We start from the raw sequence: 19,869 nt of genomic DNA, 5'->3' as shown, positions 1-19,869 counted from the left end.
TTTCGATTGAGACTTCCCTGCAATCATTTGGATAATTTCAGCCCTGGAAATTCCCATCTGTGCCAAACAAAAGATAAAAGGTAGCTGTTAACTTCACTGTAAAATCTAATAAGTAGATCTCACTTGAAAAAAATCTAAGAAACCGATTGCTTTGAAAAATCTGACTAAAGTGGACTGTGAATCTAAAGCTGAGCTACAAGTCATTCCTCAGTGTTTCACCTAACTCGGCACAGCAAGTTAAGTTTACCGTATTTTTCAAACTATAAAGCGCACCGGATTATAAGACGCATTAAGCAAAGCAAACAGACGACACTTGAGACTGATACTTTATTCCAGGTGTCCATGATCCATAATTCGCTCAGCTTTGCCTCCCTGTCTTGGTGAATGTGTATTATGAATGTGGGTGGATCATTTAAGTTTTTTTTTTTTATTGCCTACGAGGAGGACTCAAATATACATTGAGTAATAATGTGTTTAATGCAGCTTTGTGCACATTTGTTTACGTTTTACAGAAACAAAACATAAAACCACATGGCTCATTTGCATAAACTATTTCTGAATAAATCGGCTCGCTTCTTGCGCGCTGATGCTTCTGTTGGATTTACTCAGCGAGACTCCTGACTACGGTGGCCGTAACGCTCCGACAATCCATCAAGCGGTGTGGCTTCGTAGATTACTAAAGCCGTACTAAAACATTTTAATAGATTTTTAAGTGCCGTGTACCACATAAAATCAGTTTGAAGTCAGAAAACACAACCAGGATTAATACATAAGGTGCACTGGATTATAAGGCGCATTAAGTGAAACAATTGGACGACACTTGAGACTGATCCCTTAGTCCAGGCATCCACGATCCATCGGCAGATCGTGGCATAATTCGCCCGGCGTTGCCTCTCTGTCTTGGTGAACGTGTATTATGAATCTGAGTTTATAATTTCAGTTTGTTTCATTATTTCCTACGAGAAGGACTCAAATATACATTGAGTAATAATGTGTTTAATGCAGCTTTATGCACATTTGTTTACATTTTACAGAAACAAAACTTAAAACCATGTGGCTCATTTGCATAAACTATAAGCGGTGGAAAAACAGCTCGCTTCTTGTGCACTGATGCTTCTGTTGGACTTACTGTGCGAGGCTCCTGACTACGGTCACCGTAATGCTCTAACAATCCATCAAGCTGTGCGGCTTCGTAGATTACTAAAGCCGTACTAAAACATTTTGACAGATTTTTGAGCGCCGTGTACCACATAAAATCGGTTTGAGGTCAGAAAACACAACCAGGATTAATACATAAGGTGCACCGGATTATAAAATGCATTAAGTGAAACAATTGGACGACACTTGAGACTGATCCCTTAGCCCAGGCGTCCACGATCCATCGGCAGATCGTGGCATAATTCGCCCAGCGTTGCCTCTCTGTCTTGGTGAATGTGTATTATGAATCTGAGTTTCTAATTTCAGTTTGTTTCATTATTTCCTACGAGGACGACTCAAATATACATTGAGTAATAATGTGTTTAATGCAGCTTTGCGCACATTTGTTTACGTTTTACAGAAACAAAACTTAAAACCACGTGGCTCATTTGCATAAACTATAAGCGGTTGAAAAAACTGCTCGCTTCTTGCGCGCTGATGCTTCTGTTGAATTTACTCAGCGAGGCTCCTGACTACGGTCGCCGTAATGCTCTGACAATCCATCAAGCGGTGTGGCTTCGTAGTTTACCGAAGTTGTACTAAAACATTTTGATAGATTTTTGAGCGCCGTGTACCACATAAAATCTGTTCGAGGTCAGTAAGCACAACCAGAATTAATGCATAAAATTCAAGGATTTTAAGTGCGCTCTATAGTCCGAAAAATATGGTAATTTCAGTTTTCATTCAGTCGAGTTGACTGAATGAAAACTGAAAGTCGACCTGAGCCTAATTGACAAATAATGTGCTTTTTTCACCCTGAAAGTAACTGTGACTTTACCACAGTCAATAAGATCCACAAATTTGTAGCTGTGAGTGAAATAACACTACTCCACGTCTGTTTGTGATGAGGAAACTAGGATTCTGTTCAATGTTTACATTTTAAACACGCCCAACTAACACAAGAGTCACATTTCAGAACATGTTTGCACAGATCTAAACTACAGGGTTAACAGTTTTTATGCGTTCATCTGAAAACGTGGAGATACTGTAGGTTTGCAGCTGCGTAGAATGATTGTTTTTGGAGTTTTGTTGAAGGCTTCACCGTCTTTAACTCTACCAACTCCATTTCCCAGGTGTCTTTGCGGCAGATGCACCAGACGCGGTTCTACGTGGCGGAGAACAGGAGGTCAGAGGTGAACGTGGAGCTGCTGATCGGAGGACTGCCCCCCCTGCTGGACACGCAGGACTACAGCCGCGTACTCGAAGAACACCTCGCTGTCAAGAGTAAGGGTTTACTGCTGAAACCAGAACTAAACCAGGACTAAAACTGGACTGCAACAGGTCTAGACCAGGGGTTCAGTCTGTTAGAACCAGAACTAAACCAGGACTAAAATAGGTCTAGGCCTGGGGTTTAGGCTGTTAGAACTAGAGCTAAACCAAGACTAAAGTTGGTCTAGACCAGGTGTTCAGTCTGTAAAAACCAGGACTAAACCAGGACTAAAGTTGGTCTAGACCAGGGGTTCAGTCTGTCATAACCAGAACAAAAACAGGACTCAGTCTGTTAGAACCAGAACTAAACCAGGACTAAAGTTGGTCTAGACCAGGGGTTCAGTCTGTCATAACCAGAACAAAAACAGGACTCAGTCTGTTAGAACCAGAACTAAATCAGGACTAAAGTTGGTCTAAAGCAGGGGTTCATTTTATTAGAACCAGAACTAAATCTGGATTCAGTCTGTTAGAACCGGAACTAAACCGGGACTAAAGTTGGTCTAGACCAGGAGTTCAGTCTGTCAGAACCAGAACTAAACCAGGACTAAACCAGGACTGAAACAGGTTGAAACCAGGTCTAAACAAAGTCTAAAACAGGATTTAACAACACTTAAAACAAGTGCTGTCATGATACTAAAAATTCAAACTTGCTTTCAATACTAAGTAATAGACTCTGATGCCACAATGGTGATAAAAACAGTCTTTCTTCAGACAACAGAATGTGGTTTACAACATTAAATCGTAGTTCTTTCTTTTCTTGTATCTGTGTGATCCCTCACTGGTCTATGGACGTGTACTCGTCTATGTGCTCTTATACTTGCTCTGATACAGCTCAAGATCATTCTAAAACTTCAGGAAAGGTTCATTACTGTCCTGTAAATGTGACTTTTTAGTATTGACACCTGTGAAAAAATGTGTAGTTTCAATATAAGTTTTAGTATTGATCAGTACTAATTAACTAACTCTGTATTTCTGTTTTAGGTAATTTGGTCTCAATAAGTCAAGTCTATGGAGCTCAAGGTGAGATCTGCTCCTGTCTGCTCCTGCCTGCTCCTGTCTGCTCCTGTCTCCTCTGGCTCTGCTCCTGTCTGCTCTGCTCTGTCTGCTCTGCTCCTGTGCTCCTGCTCCTGCTGCTCTGCTCCCTGTCCTGCTCCTGTCTGCTCTGTCTGCTCCTCTGCTCCTGTCTGCTCCTGTCCTGCTCTGCTCTGGCTCTGCTCCTGCCTGCTCCTGCTCCTGCTCCTGCTCCTCTGTCTGCTCTGCCTGCTCTCTGCTCCTGCTCTGCTGCTCCTGCTGCTCTGCTCCTGCTCTGCTCCTGCTCTGCTCCTGCCTGCTCCTGCCTGCTCCTGTCTCCTCTGGCTCTGCTCCTGTCTGCTCCTGCTCTGCTCCTGTCTGCTCCTGTCTCCTCTGGCTCTGCTCCTGTCTGCTCTCCTGTCTGCTCTGTCTGCTCCTCCTGCTCTCTGCTCCCTGCTCTCTCTGTCTGCCTGCTCCTGTCTGCTCCTGTCTGCTCCTGCTCTGCTCCTGCTCTGCTCCTGTCTCTCCTCCTGGCTCTGCTCCTGCTGCCTGCTCCTGTCTGCTCCTGCCTGCTCCTGCCTGCTCCTCCTGCTGCCTGCTCCTGTCCTCTCCTGCTCCTCTGCTCCTGTCTGCTCCTGTCTCCTGTGGTTGATGTATGTTGTGTATGTGTGTATTTCCAGGTTGGCTGTCTCTGCAGATCTCGTGTTTCTCGGAGGCAGAGAGGATTTTCATGTTGGCCAAAGACACGACCGTCTCCAACAAACAGCTCACTTCACTCGTCTGTCCACAAATACAGGTACAAGTACAGGAATATTACTGTAATACTACTACAAATACTGTAATACTACTGCAATACCACTACAAATACAAGAATACTAATGTAATACTACTACACATACTGCAATATTACTGCAATACTACTACAAATACAGAAAGACTACTACAAATACAGGGATAATACTGTAATACTACTAAAAATACAGGGATACTACTGCAATACTACTACAAATACAGGAATACTACTGCAGTACTACTACAAATACAGGAATACTACTGCAATACCACTACAAATATGGAAATACTACAACAATACTGCTTCAAATACAGGAAGATTACTCCAATAGTACTACAAATACAGGAATACTACTGTAATACTTCTACAAATACAGGAATACTACTGTAATACTACTGCAAATACAGGAATACTACTACAAATACAGGAATACTACTACAAATACAGGAATACTATTGCAATACCACTGCAAATACAGGAATACTACTGCAATACTACTATAAATACAGGAAGATTACTCCAATACTATTACAAATACAGAAATACTACTACAAATACTTCGATAGTACTACAAATACAGGGATACTACTGTAATACTACTACAGATGCACGAATACTACTACAATACTGCTTCAAATACAGGAATACTACTGCAATACTGCTGTAATACTACAACAAATACAGGAATACTACAGCAATACTACTTCAAATACAGGAATACTACTGCAGTACCACCCTGCAGTGAAACAGTCTGAAGTGGGAGACTGAAAGTGTGTCCATTAGAGTTTCCTTAAGCTCTATTTTCTGATCTAAACAGTGTAATATTGTCCTTTTAAGTCGTGTAAATCCAATAAAGCGTTTCCATCGCAGTGTGTCGTGCAGTTTCAGATCTGGAGCTGCTCTCGTGAGGTGTGGCAGTGCACGCTGGGTCATATTATCCATATTTCATGTCTCTGAATGGGATCTGGAGCTCGTGTCATGAATTATTGTTAAACGGCAGAAAGGCAATCTTCAAACATTCAAAACCTCAGCATCTCCCCTGAGTCTGAACTGAATTATTGTTTTTGTCAGCGCTTCTACACACACCGGCACAGGTGCGGACTTGAGTCACTTGATAAAACAGACTAAGATTTGGGACTTGGACTTAAATCCTGTGACTTGAGAAGACTTGATGCTTCTCCTAAAAAATATATGTTTTTAGGAAATACTTTTCTCTTTACAGTTGATAAATGCGGCGCTTAAGTTTTATGGGGACAAACTGGAACATGTCACATTTCTCTGTTTGTTACTTTGGTTGGAACTGAAGTACTGTGATGTGGTATCCTCAGAAGTACTACAGTAATATAAAGTACAATGCAGTAAAACAGAGGGAACTACAGAGAACATGATTCTTCCATTTCAGTGCAGACACACGACAAAACAACTGCATTTTTAAATCTGAATTCTCTCCATTCTGACTGTGATGATTTGCACTCAGATCTTGTAAAGACATTTCAAAAGAAAAAATAGCATTTCTACAACTCATATACTCATAAATATAATATATAATATATACTCATATATATAAATAGACCATGATTTTTTAAGTACAATTTAGCTTAAAAGTCTTATAAATTGTTAAAATCTAAGTTATATTTGGTATTTTTGTTTAGACTTGAAATGACGTAAAGCTCAAAGCAGATGACTTGGACTCGACTTGGACTCATGAGCCAATGACTCAAGACTCGACTTGGACTTACCTGTTTTTGACTTGGGACTTCACTTGGACTTGAGCTTCAAGACTTGAGACTTGTAAAACAACGACTTGGTCCCACCTTTGGTTACTGGGCGCCCATATTGTACGATAAGAGTTATTTCTTTATAACTTCATGTATTATTTATATTACATAACATAGTGTCAGTGAATGTGTGTGTAAATATGATTTATTTAAAAAGAGTTTAAAGAAATGTTTGATTTTTCATAATAATGTTTCATAATGTTGGATGTTTGATTGAATTTTAATCCATGTTTTTTTTTCAATACTGCTACAAATACAGAAATACTACTAGAAATACAGGAATACTACTGCAATACTACTACAAATACAGAAATACTACTAGAAATACAGGAATACTACTGCAATACTACTACAAATACAGGAAATACTACTACAAATACAGGAATACTACTGCAATACTACTACAAATACAGAAATACTACTACAAATACAGGAGTACTACTGCAATACTACTACAATACTACTACAAATACAGGAATACTACTGCAATACTACAAATACACTGCAATACTACTACAATACAGGAACTAATACTACTACAAATACAGGAATACTACTGCAATACTACTACAAATACAGGAATACTACTGCAATACTACTATAAATACAGGAATACTACTACAATACTACTACAAATACAGGAATACTACTGTAATACTACTACAATACTACTACAAATACAGGAATACTAGTATACTACTACAAATGCTGCAATACTAATGCAGTACTACTAGAGATACAGAAATACTACTACAAATACAGGAATACTACAGAAATACTACTGCAAACACAGGAATACAACTGCAGTACTACTACTACTACTACTACTTTGATGTGACATAGTAATATTTACGTGTGTGTGCAGGTGGAGAGGCTGTGCCCAGAGGAGCACCCGCTCCTCGTGTTTGTGAATCCTAAAAGTGGAGGACTCAAAGGACGAGAGCTTCTGCACGGATTCAGAAAGATCCTGAACCCTCACCAAGTGTTTGACATCAGCCACGGAGGACCACTGCCGGGGTGAGAGTACTACGAGTACTGCAGACACTACTACCTAAACGTGTACTTTCAGAGGAAGTAGGTGTCAGAGTAAGAGTAACGCTGAAAGTTATAGTAGATGCATCTTAATGAAAGACATTTAAAGGGACAGGCTGGAATTTTGGACATAGGGCCTCATTTCCTCGTGAGTCAGAGTGTTGGAGACGTGTGGAGACACTTTTAAATATTCCATCCAGTCCTTGTATTTGCAGAGGTCACTGATGCTAGACTTACCCACTCCACAAAACACCCAAAGAAAATCTATTATTACTCCAGACTGTCGATGTAAATGTCTGTGCCGATAGCATAATGTTTGAAATAGGGATGGGCATGATTAGTCGATAATCGATTGTTAATTCTCCCGATGATCGATTAAGAAAATTTAGTCGAATGCCCATCCCTAGTTTGAAATTAAACTAACCTTGTATCGCATGAATCGTCGCATGTTAAGGGACTATTTTCTCATATATCAGTCCGCTGCTGCCAAAATTTCTATCAGGAAGTACAACTCACTGCTGCTGCTCAGACATAAATCCTTCAAATGCAAGGTTAGTTTTATTTCTAAAATTATTCTGTCGACACAGACATTTAGATGGACAGTCTGGTGTAATAATAGATTTTCTTCAGGTGTTTTGTGGAGTGGGTAAGACTGTTTTTAGTGGCAGGAGAACTATGGCCATTGACAAAGGACTGAATGGAATATTTAAAAAAGTGTCTCCACACGTCTCCAACACGCTGACTCACGAGGAAATGAGGCACTATGTCCAAAATTTTGTACTATCCCTTTAAGCACTGACATTTCTAAGAATATACTTCAAAAATGTGGAGGAGTACTTCTGGATTACCACATAATGATGTCATAAGGGTAAACCAAGCATTTACAGAAAGAGCATCATGAATGAAACATGCATAAATTAGACCAAATAAAAAAATCTTGACTTTTTGAGCTTTTAACCTTGTTCTAACATTGTTCCCTCATCAAAAACATACCTGGAGTTGTGTTTTTTCACATTTGTCTCATTAATCCAGTTTAAAATTCTTACTGGATTGTGACGTCACAGGTAAAAATCCAGGCTTTTTTCATTCTGAGAGTTTCTGTGACTAATTGTTTAACCACAACAGACTAAATTGTTTCCCAAACAAAAGCCTGACTCTGTAGCGTGATGCATAATAATAATAATAATAAAGACTTTATTCATTATTACAAGGCATTCATTTTTTATTATTCATTCTTGTTCATTTCATTCATTCATACAGAAACAGAGGTGTGGTTTATAAAGTGTTTTGAACAGGTCTAAAAGGAGTTACACCCACAAAGATTCATGTTCTGTCCATTTGAATGTTAAGTTCTGTGACCCTCCGCAGGCTGCACGTGTTCCGGTCCGTCCCCCGCTTCAGGGTGCTCGTGTGTGGGGGGGACGGCTCCGTGGGCTGGGTCCTGTCGGTGCTGGAGACCATCAGGCACAAGATGGTCTGTAGAGAACCTCCACTCGCCATCCTGCCTCTGGGAACAGGTACCAGCCCACGCCTTTATTTTATTTGTTTAGTACCTGGTCCCTGAAGGTTTGACCAGGTTTTGTATTCACCCTGTGTGTGTGTGTGTGTGTGTGTCCACCTGCGATAATTCTGCCATTTATGGACTGATTGTTACCAAATTTGGTACGTGGGTCAAGCCCCCGTGCTCGATGCCGCAAAAAATGTTTGGTGACGATCCGAGGTCATTCGAGGTCACACGGGTCAATTAAAAGGTCACGCCATTATAAAATGTTATCTGCAATTTCAGCAATTTCTGGACCGTCTGCGGGCTAAAATATTCACCCAATCATCACACAAGTTGGCGCACACATAACCGGGGCACACTGGATGTTACAGGTTGAAACCGGTCAAGGTCACTTGAAGGTCAAGGTAACCAAGGTCAAATATGCGTTTTTGGTCATAACTCCACGAAGGATCGAAAATCTCAGAAAAATTATTATCTATTTATAATTCTATGCATTTGTTTAGTCAAATATTAATAGTTTTCGGCATAATCACTAATTATAACAGTTCCTTTCTCTTTCAGTGTGGACGTTAAAATTCTAATTGGATCGAAAATAATTTACATTTCTTGTTTTTCTGGTGATCACAACACACTGATCTACAGTCACACAGCTAAATATACACACTGTGTTGGGGAGTAACAGATTACATGTACCAGAGTTATGTAATCAGAGTACAAATTATGAGTAACTGTATTCAGTTACAGTTATTGTTTCAGTGAGTGGTAATTGGATTACAGTTACTTTGTTGAAATAAATGGATTACACAGTGGTATTTGCCTGTTTCCACATTTTGGGGTATATCCCTTTTTTTCTTTTTTTTTTTTCTTCGGTAATTCCACTCATTGCCGGACACTAAACCAGGTCTAAACCCAGGTCTAAACCAGGACCTAAACCAGGACTAAACCAGGACTAAACCAGGACTAAACCAGGACTAAACCACCAAACCAGGAAAACCAGGACTAAACCAGGACTAAACCAGGACTAAAACCAGGTCTAAACTATGTCTCAAACAGGATTTAACAGGATTAAATCATGCCGTGCGAACCGAGTCTCCTCCTCTTCTATCAATAATATTTTTAATTTGGTTCAGTAAAGTCTGGGCTTTTTAATGTCTTTTAGCAGATAAAACATTTTATGTGAAGATTGTGAAGAAGAGTCTTTGCAGCAAAATCAAGTAATCCAAAGTATTCAGATTACGTTTCTCACTTTAAGTAATTTAATGGATTACATTAGAAACTACATTTTGAGGTGTGTAATCTGTAATCTGTAAGGGAATACATTTTAAAAGTCACCTTCACAACACTGCATGTACAGAACTCATGAACAGTTACATTTTCGTTACACACTAGTAAACACAGACATTCTCATGTGTGACCAATATCACACAAATGTTCATGGGCCTGTACAGATACACACGTTGCATTGTGGATATAACGATCATGTGATATGGGCTGGACTCCTCATAAACTGCTTCTGTGGTGATGAACTGACCCCACCGATGCCTCATGGGGACCAGGTTGATATCTCTGATTGCTCTTGTTTATTTTTGTGTTTTTTACCTTTTTATTTATTCGTATTTTTGCTCTTTTTTGATTAAACGTGCACTGCGTAACTTTTATCGTAGGGTCTGCCACTCACACTGAGATATTATTGCTTCAAAAATGTTACAGAATATGACATTTAACATATTTATCTAGCAGTCGTTTATTGTTTTTATTCTGTTTTTCCCTGCTTGTGCCTCCTGCTGGTTTTCATGGAGATAAAGTTGATGTCATACTGTGGAACTTTGTTGGCAAACAATAACATCTCCTAGGAGAGAGGAGAGAAATAGAGTTTATATTTATATTTCCATTGTGTTGTTTTTATCTGTATTGTGCAGCACTTGGAAACGGTTTTTGTTTTTGAAATGTGCTCTATAAATAAAGTGGACTGGATTAGACGGGGGTGTGGGACTGAACACCACAGATAAGTTGCTTTCATTTTCTAGAATTTGATGTCATAAGTTAATTTAAAGTGTCCATATTATTATAATGTCGTTTCCTCATCACAAACAGACCTGGAGTTGTGTTTTGTTTTGTTTCATTCACACATGTTTAATTAACACACAAACACATGCCGGCTGATTTAGGCTTAAGAGTTCTTCTCTCAAATAGAAAACACTCTGTTCCACCTTGTGATGTCATGTGGTGATACAGGAAGTGCACTAACACAGGGCTGCTCGATTATGGAAAAAAATCATTATCACGATTATTTTGGTCAATATTGAAATCACGGTTAGTCAAACAATTATTTTTTAGTTACACAATGCATTTATTTAGCGTTTCTCTTTCATAAAACCCACTTTGTTATTGATAATTTACTCAAAACTATCAAATTGAAAATAAACATTGGCTACAACTATGTACGTTAGAGCAGTTTTGTGATGTATAAAACAAAATGAATGAAAATATACTCTGAACATGAAATAAGGCATAGAAAAACATAAATGTATCCAAAATAAACTGTATATATCCAGCTGTTCTACAATCTCTATATTTAAAACATGAAATAAATATACTTACTTATATAAAAATATCCCAAAATAAACTTTGTTAAGCTTGTTTCAACTCGATTATATGAGAGTATATGAGTTTGGAGATCGTTTGACACACAAATCGAAATCGCGACCAAAATTCAGTTGTTTTTAAACTCCACACACCTTCACTAGAATCATTTGGATCATTTCAACCCTGCGATTGCAGATTTCTGAAGAAAAGATAAAAGGAGCTGTTGACTTGAAAACTACAGCTACAACTATGACATCACAAGGTGGAACAAGGTGGAGCATTTTGAGCTTTGAAGATGTAGACAGACAAATAATAAAGAGTTACTCAAACAAAACACAACTCCACGTTTGTTTTTGATGAGGTAATAACATTATAACATGACTTAACGCTCACAAGAGTCAATTCTGCCTAATATAGGACCTCTGGAATGTTCCACAGTGTGACTTTAAACAGCTCTACTTTAAATTTATTCAATTACAGGTGGTTTTATAGCTCAAAAATACCAAGAAAAACAGACATTTTGACTGTGAGCGGGGTCGCCTCTCCACAGATCTGACCTGTAACTTGGTCTGTGTGTGTAGGTGATGTGTAACCCTGTGTCCCTCTTCCTCTCTGTAGGTAATGATCTGTCTCGAGTGCTTCGCTGGGGGGCGGGTTACAGCGCCGAGCCCCCCCTCTCTGTGCTGCAGTCTGTGGAGGAGGCGGACGAGGTGCTCATGGACCGCTGGACCATCCTGCTGGACGCACAGGACCTGAGCCAGACTGGGACTGACAACGGCTACCTGGAACCCCCCAAGGTCTGGAGTCTAGACCGGGTTTGGACCAGGTTTAGACTGGGTTTAGACTGGGTTTGAACCTGGTTTGGACCATTTTTAGAACTGGGGTAGATCTCAGATAGAGTGGATTTCAAACTGGTTTAGAGCTGTTTTATTCCTTAAGTAGATTTATTGGTTTAATCCTGGTTTACATTGGTTTTAGTGCTAGTCTACTCCTGGTGTAGTCCTGGTTTAGACCTGTTTTAGACCTAGTTTATGTTTCTGTTCCAGATCGTGCAGATGAATAACTACTTTGGTCTTGGGATTGACGCTGAGCTCAGTTTGGATTTTCATTTGGCCCGTGAAGATGATCCGGACAAGTTCACCAGCAGGTACCACACCTGGACTAGAGCTGGACGTCTGGTCTGGGTTTAGACTTGCTATAGGCTACTCCTAAACCCCTCTACTCTCTAAAATCACCAAGTAAATAACCAAGATTATTCTGAATTTCACCACCACATTTAGAGATTTTTTTCTAAAACAAAAGTTAATTTCACACAATCCCACAGTCTCTTACTTGTGCCATTTGAACTGCACATGCTGCACTTATTGGTTGGTTAAAATCTCATGATATGATGTTAAATCCTGAGCTCCAAAAACAAAAAGTTTCAAAAACTGCTCAGTGTGTGATACAGGCAGCCACAAGAGCAACCAACCACTTGCAATATGATCCATACAAAGTATCGATATTGGTATCACAGCTGAAAAAGCTGAACTGGTCCATCCCTAAATAAGCACATATATGTGAAAACGGAACTGCATTACTCCAGATTTTCACAGTAAAAGCCTTGTGTCTCCTCAGATTTCACAATAAGGGCGTGTATGTGAAAGTGGGCCTACAGAAGATCAGCTACAGCAGAAGTTTGCACAAAGAGCTCCAGCTCCAGGTGGACTTTGAGACGGTCCCACTGCCCAACATCGAGGGACTCATCTTCCTCAACATACCCAGGTACCACGGTCTAGACCTGGTTTAGGTCTGTGGAAATCCTGGTGTATTACTGCTTTAGTCCTGGATTAGTTCTGTTGTAGTCCAGGTTTAGTCCTGGTTTACTTCTGTTGAAATCTAGGTGACATACTACTTTAGTCCTGATTGTAGTCCAGGTTTTAGTTCTTCTTAGTCCTGGTTTGTACATCTTTAATCCTGATTTAGTTCTGGTTTAGTCCTGTTGTTCCCTTTTAGCCCCCAGTTAAGAAATGTTTAGTTTTGTACACAGCTATGCTTTGATTCACACATTTTTTAGTTCTTGTTTAGACCTAGTTTAGTTCTGACTAGTACTAGTACTTGCTAATAGTTGTTGTAGTCCTGGTCTAGTCCTGGCCTTTAATATCTTGATCTGTGTCACAGTTGGGGCTCCGGGGCCGACCTGTGGGGGTCTGAGACGGACGGTCGCTTCAGGAAACCGAGCATCGACGACGGACTGCTGGAGGTGGTGGGCGTCACTGGAGTGGTCCATATGGTACTACTACTATTATTACTAGTACTATTACTACTGCTGTTACTATTACTACTACTACTACTGCTGCTACTACTACTACTACTACTACTACATGTTTGGTGGTCTAGTCCTGATTCAATCCCCTTTAAGACCAGTTCAGTGGTTTTGTTTATGCTTAATTTTCATCACATTGGCACATCAGATTAAAAATTATCTGTACATCTCAAAAATTAACTTGGGTTTTTATAAAAAAAACACACTTTGAATGGAGCCACTGGTTCAGTCTATGCAAAGTTCTGGTTTGGTCTTAGTTAATTTTTGTTTAGCCTGGCGTATTTTAGCTTTAGTTCTAGTCCTGTTCTATTTCTGTTCTCATCCTGTTTTAGTCCTACTTTAGGCCTGTTTTAGTCCTGGTTTAGTCCTGGCTTTAGTCTTGGTTTAGTCCTGTTTTAGTCCTGCTTTAGTCCTGTTTAGTCCTACTTTTAGTCCTGTTTTAGTCTTGCTTTAGTCCATTTTAGTCTTGCATTTTAGTCCTGTTTTAGTCCTGTTTTAGTCCTGTTTAAGTCCTGTTTTAGTCCCATTTTAGTCCTGTTTTAGTCTTGCTTTAGTCCTTTTTGAGTCCTGTTTTAGTCCTGTTTAAGTCCTGTTTTAGTCTTGCTTTAGTCCATTTTAGTCTTGCTTTAGTCCTTTTTGAGTCCTGTTTTAGTCCTGTTTAAGTCCTGTTTTAGTCTTGCTTTAGTCCCATTTTAGTCTTGCTTTAGTCCTGTTTTGAGTCCTGTTTTAGTCCTGTTTAAGTCCTGTTTTAGTCCCATTTTAGTCCTGTTTTAGTCTTGCTTTAGTCCCGTTTTAGTCCTGTTTTAGTCTTGCTTTAGTCCTTTTTGAGTCCTGTTTTAGTCCTGTTTAAGTCCTGTTTTAGTCCTGCTTTAGTCCTGTTTTAGTTCTCGTCTAGTCCAGATTTAGTCCTGGTCTGATGCTGTTCCAGTCCTCTTGAAGTCCCTGTGTTTAACCTCTCCTGCAGGGCCAGGTGCAGAGCGGTCTGAGGTGTGGGATCCGCATCGCTCAGGGGAACTACATCCGGCTGACGGTGAGTAAAGAAGTCCCTGTGCAGGTGGACGGAGAGCCCTGGGTCCAGCCTCCGGGACACATCATCATCTCTGCAGCAGGACCCAAGGTGAGACGCGGGGGACATTTAGAAACGCTTCACCTTTACGTGTGTTTGTTTGGTCTTTTTAACTTTGACTTTTTAAAAATATTCTCCAGGTTCGGATGTTGCGGAAGTCCAAGCAGAAGCAGAAGAAGCACGCGTCCGGCGGGAAAGACAGCCCGTCCTCCCACAAAGACGCCGCACACTGAGACTTTTGGACAGAGCGAGTTTACACTGCCACAGAAATACTGCTGTTTCTCACGAAGGCTCAAGCGGGAACTGGGTTTAGACCTGGTTTAGTCCTGGTTTCGTCATAGTATTGTCTGAAATAGTTTCTGGATTAGTCCTGGTTTGGTTTCAGTGTGGTCCTGGTTTATTAACATTAGTGCGTTAACTCCGTATAGTCCGAGCTGGTTTAGACCTAGTTTAGTTTAGTCTAGTCTTGGTAGAGCTTCTGGTTGAGTCCTGGTTTAGATCTGGTTTGAACCTAGTTTTGTCAGTCTCGGTTTAGACCTGCTGTTGCTCTAGTTTAACCCAGTTTTCCAAGTTCTAGTCCGATCTATCCTGGTTTAGTCCTCGTTAAACCTCGATTCAGTCGTCATTTGGTCATAATCGTTTGGGTTTCAGCTTTCTGTTACATTCTGAAGACTTTTACCACTCAAAAACATGTTAATCGCTATGGTAACAGTCCTTATTTTTCATCATTCTGAAATCCATACATAGGTTGTGTTCACGTTGAAGAATATTTTCAGCTGGAGGGCAGGAGATTCACTGTTTTTGGAAGAAATCTCCAAACTTCTGATCCACAAATGTTGATCCTTCTCTTTCTGAAGCTCCTTTTATTTATTTATACAAACAGCGAAGACTTTGAACCTTGCGCCGTTTTTTGTTTCGTGTGGATAGGCCCAGTAATTACAGAGATATGAACCGAAAACCGAGGCAACAAATCTGCAATTTAAGCAGTTACACAGAAAATTTCACCTGAAAATTCTGACCTATCTTTTTTATTTATTATTTATTATTATTTTTTATTATTACAAAGATAAATACAAATTATACAAATACAATAAAATACATAAGACAAGGGGAAATAGAGATAACGCCAGTGAAGGAGGTCACACATAAGGAAAATTCATGTTTACAAAAAAAAAGAGAAAAAGTATAGATTAAATTACTTAAGAATTTCCAGAGTTTTAACAACAAGTGGATGGTTTTCTTATAATACTGGATTTCAGAAAGGAAAATGAGAAAGTAGGGTTTATTATTAATTAATTTACATGTATAAATATTAAATTTTGCTAGCTCCAGTTCAAACTGTCGAGCTGTTAAGTGAGGAGGTCATTTCCGGGTCCATCCAGAAACTTCACCGCGTTTTCGTGCTTTAATTTTGTTCTTTTATTAAACAAGAGACATTTACCTTTCAACAGCGTGTTTTTAACCAAAATATGTAAATAATGTAGTGAAAATCAATCATAACAAGTGTAAATGTCTCACTAACTGGTCAATACTAACGCTATCTTAGCCTAGCCTAGCCTAGCCTAGCTTCTTACCTCAACCTCCCTCGCACACTTTCTGTTACAGTTAAAATCGTAGAACTGTGCTTATTACTTTTATTATTATTATTATTATCAGATTTTTTTTATTATTATTACTATTTATTATTATTATTTTTACATGCTTATTACTTTTTTAATGTGAGATGTGGCTAAAATTAGCGGAGGGACCCGGAAATTACAACACACTTAACAGCTGTATTGATATTCAGTTACAATGCACACGTTAGCGAACACTGTCGGAAAAGTTATAAGATCATCTGAAAATTCAAGAAAACAAAACACAAAATGAATTTAAACAGCTCATTTTCAGGAATCAAGACGAGGAGTCTGATTTACTACAAAAAGTGAAAGTGACTAACTGAAAAACTGTTGCCTAACGCTAAAGACTTGTTTAAGATAGAGATGGGCTAAAAAAATATATTAAAAAAATATCGATATAGTGTATCGTTTAATGTCATGACACAGTATCGATATCATGGGCTGCTGTATCGATATATCACCAAGAGTAATTTTTGGTATATTTTAGTAAATTATTTTGTTACAGCGCTACAGTTTTGTTGCTTGATCAGAGGACGGACAGACTTGACATTTTCACTGATTAAAAGTGGTTTAACAAAGACCTAACAAACACAGCCACAATTTAACCTTTATTTTGTATTGAACCGTATCGAATTGATTTGAAATATATCGCATTGAAAGTACACTGTATTGAGGTATGTATCATATCGGCAATTTCTTAATGATACTCAGCCCTTGTTTATGAGCACAAATCATTTCTACCTGTTATAGTTCTAACTAAACCACTAGGGATGTAACAATAACCGAAATATTGTGATATCGTATCGTCAAAAGTCTCACAATAATATCGTGGGCTGTCACAACATATCGAATCACAAGTTCCTTGCTTAAATGCATGGTTTTATAGTACCAACAGCTTATAAACATCGGAAACTACATATCCCATGATGCATTTCAGTGTAAACAACATGAAGAGATATGTTTTTTACTTGAATTCTTGGGATTAAGATGGAAATAATTCACAACAAAATCTTGTCAAGACATTTTAAAAGCAAAAAAGTGTTCCTTCTACAATTATATAAGCCTCTTCGAAATATCGTAATAAATATCGTACCGTGAAATGCATATCGTGACAGTATCGTACCGTGAGATTTGGATAAACCAGCTCTTTCTGACTCTCTCAAGTATCAACAGAGATTCCTCGCTGTTGTGGTTTCACGTGAACACAACCTATGACACACTCCAGCACCACCTCATTTATTTAGTTTTTATTTTTTTTTTTTTCTTGCTTAATTGTGATGTTTTAAAAAGCAGCATTGCGTAACTTTTGTGGTGGATCTTTTCCGTCAAACGCTTTTCTCCACGGAGACGTAATTGCTTTGTCTGGAATTAAACGTTTCTAGCTCCACGGAGACCAAACTAGACCAAGTTACGGGTCAGATCTGCGGAGAGGCAACCCCGCTCGCAGTCAGAATGCCTGTTTTTCTCTGGATTTGTAACTGAATAAATATAAATTAGAACTGTTTAACGTCATACCGCGGAACATTCCAGGCAAAGCAATGACGTATCCATAGAAACAAGCACATAACGGACCCCCGACCAAAAAGTCACGCATTGCAGCTTTATTTCTATTCTAATGTCTTAACTTGAACACTACGTCTCCAAGTCTAACTCATAGAAGTATTCCCAGTGCTGTTTGCCACCTGTAGCAGTAGAGTCTGTTACCGTAACTATTGTAAAAAAAAAAAAAAGGTGCAGCTATTTTTCGTATCGGCTTCTGTCTGTGGGTAATACCGTACTGCTGTTTTAGTAATTACACGACCGTTTTGCACAACGCGAAATGTAACTGGAGGAACTACGACGTCTTACCTGAAACGTTTCTACGATCGAAGGATGCTGCCATTCGAAGAAGTGTCTTTAAGTCCAGGTTTAGTTCCGGTTTAATCCTGGTTTAGACGCCTTTTAGTGCTGTTTTTTAGTCGCTGTTTTACTGTTTACAAGTTAAAGGGCCGATATTACGCTATTTTCTGATTTGTTTTAATGTCGTTTCCTTGTCACAAACCGACCTGGAGTTGTGTTTTGTTTCATTCACACATGTTTAACGCACAAATCCTGCATATTTAAGCTGAGTTCTTCTCTCAAATTGAAAGAAGATGTCATGTGGTAATACAGGAGGGGCTCCATTGTGTTTTTAAACTCCATACACCTTCGCATGGATAATTTCAGCCCTGGAATTGCCAATGAACTAAAGGTAAAAAGAGCTGTTAACTTGAAAACTACTGCGTCACAGAGCATTTCGAGTTTTGGAGATGTAGACAGACTAACGCTGAACGATCTCAGACAACACGATTTTGGGAGCGTCAAAGCCATGTTTTTTTTTGCAGTGCTCCTAAACCCCGATTTATGGATTTATGGATCTGCGTCGAGGTCTGTGCACTGCGAAGTAATTCACGACCACAAAACGAGGAGAAAAGGATTTAAACCTGGCGTTCATGTACAGTTTAACATGAACCATCTCCAACATGATAGAAGTACAGAACAGACTCACCATCATCAGCACATCCTCTGTCACAGAGAGAAAACTCATATTCCACTGAGTCGTGTCCTTTAGAGTTCAGAAGCTGAACCACATCAGCGCACAATCGCGAGCTGTTTTTTGAGCGCTTAAAGTTTATGCAAATTAGCCATGTGGTTTTAAGTTTGTCTCTGTAAAACGTAAACAAATATGCTCAAAGTTGTGTGGATAGGGAAGACTTGCGAACACAGAAACGACGTGCTTGTACGCAAATTGTTTCCGATACGGTGATTGGTTGATTTGTTTTAGTGTAAACATAACCTGAGTCTGACAGAAGCTGAACGCATCAGTCACAAGGAGCGAGCTGTTTTTTTTCAGCGCTTATAGTTTATGCAAATGAGCCATGTGGTTTTAAGTTTTGTTTCTGTAAAATGTAAACAAATGTGCGCATGAAACACATTATAACTCAAAGTATATTAAAAGAAAAGAAAGCAGAGTACAGGGAATGGAGTAATGGAAATGTATGTAGAACTGATGTAGAGAGGACCAATCACAGCCCTTATTGTTTGCGTCGCTTCCCACTGCTGTCGTTTGGACGCATAGTTAGAAAATTTCCGAGGCGCATGTCGGTCGAGGGGATTCATGTCGATGCAGACTCTGCAACGTGAGGCAGACGATTGAGCTTTATGGTCCAGCGTCAAATCATCAGTGCAGGACTCTGGTATGATGTAAGTTTGCATGATATTTGCAAATGTTCATGTGCACTGAAACTTGATTTAAAAAAAGTCGTGGATGAAATCGAAATCGCAATATCTGCCAGAAAAATCGCAATTCAATGTTTTCTTAAAATTGTTCAGCTCTAAGACAGACTAATAATAAAGCGTTACTCAAACATGTGTGAATGAAACAAAACACAACTCTAGGTTTGTTTTTAAGAACTAACAACATTATAACATAAGATGACTCAAATCGCACAAGAGTCAATTTTGTGTAATATAGGACCTTTAATTTAAGTGTAGCCCCTGATTTTCCCAACTAAAACCTACATTATTAAAAATATATATAGATAGAGATGATGTATTAAGAATTGCCATAAAAGAGATTAATCGTAATGTTGGATAATGCACATTTTCCCTGCTGCCCCATTGAGTTATAATGGGTCTTAACGGTGCATTGTGTAACTTTTCTGGTGGCCAGGCTGGCGCCACCTTGTGCCTCCGCTCAATTTCATTTCTCTACAGCGACTAGGTCAGGAATCGAAATACACTAGACGAT

General features: G+C 39.3%; 1 protein-coding gene across 1 annotated transcript in view; it reads left to right on the top strand.

The window, feature by feature from the left end:
- The window catches only part of LOC110165499 (diacylglycerol kinase theta), a 40,817-nt gene extending 21,768 nt beyond the window's left edge, over positions 1 to 19,049 (top strand). The window contains 11 exon segments of the mRNA XM_055160428.1: positions 2,271 to 2,421; positions 3,388 to 3,426; positions 4,098 to 4,213; positions 6,854 to 7,005; positions 8,389 to 8,537; positions 11,729 to 11,907; positions 12,157 to 12,257; positions 12,728 to 12,874; positions 13,271 to 13,382; positions 14,380 to 14,532; positions 14,622 to 19,049. Of these exon segments, the coding sequence (XP_055016403.1) occupies positions 2,271 to 2,421; positions 3,388 to 3,426; positions 4,098 to 4,213; positions 6,854 to 7,005; positions 8,389 to 8,537; positions 11,729 to 11,907; positions 12,157 to 12,257; positions 12,728 to 12,874; positions 13,271 to 13,382; positions 14,380 to 14,532; positions 14,622 to 14,714 (1,392 nt within the window). The 3' untranslated portion in view covers positions 14,715 to 19,049.
- The last annotated feature ends 820 nt before the right edge of the window (positions 19,050 to 19,869 follow it).

This window comes from Boleophthalmus pectinirostris, unplaced genomic scaffold (assembly GCF_026225935.1).
Source record: "Boleophthalmus pectinirostris isolate CB_2022bp ecotype Guang Dong unplaced genomic scaffold, ASM2622593v1 HiC_scaffold_3, whole genome shotgun sequence".
Classification (NCBI taxonomy): Eukaryota; Metazoa; Chordata; class Actinopteri; order Gobiiformes; family Gobiidae; genus Boleophthalmus; species Boleophthalmus pectinirostris.
Note: the sequence above shows the minus strand (reverse complement) of the source record. Positions and strands in the feature narration are given on the sequence as shown.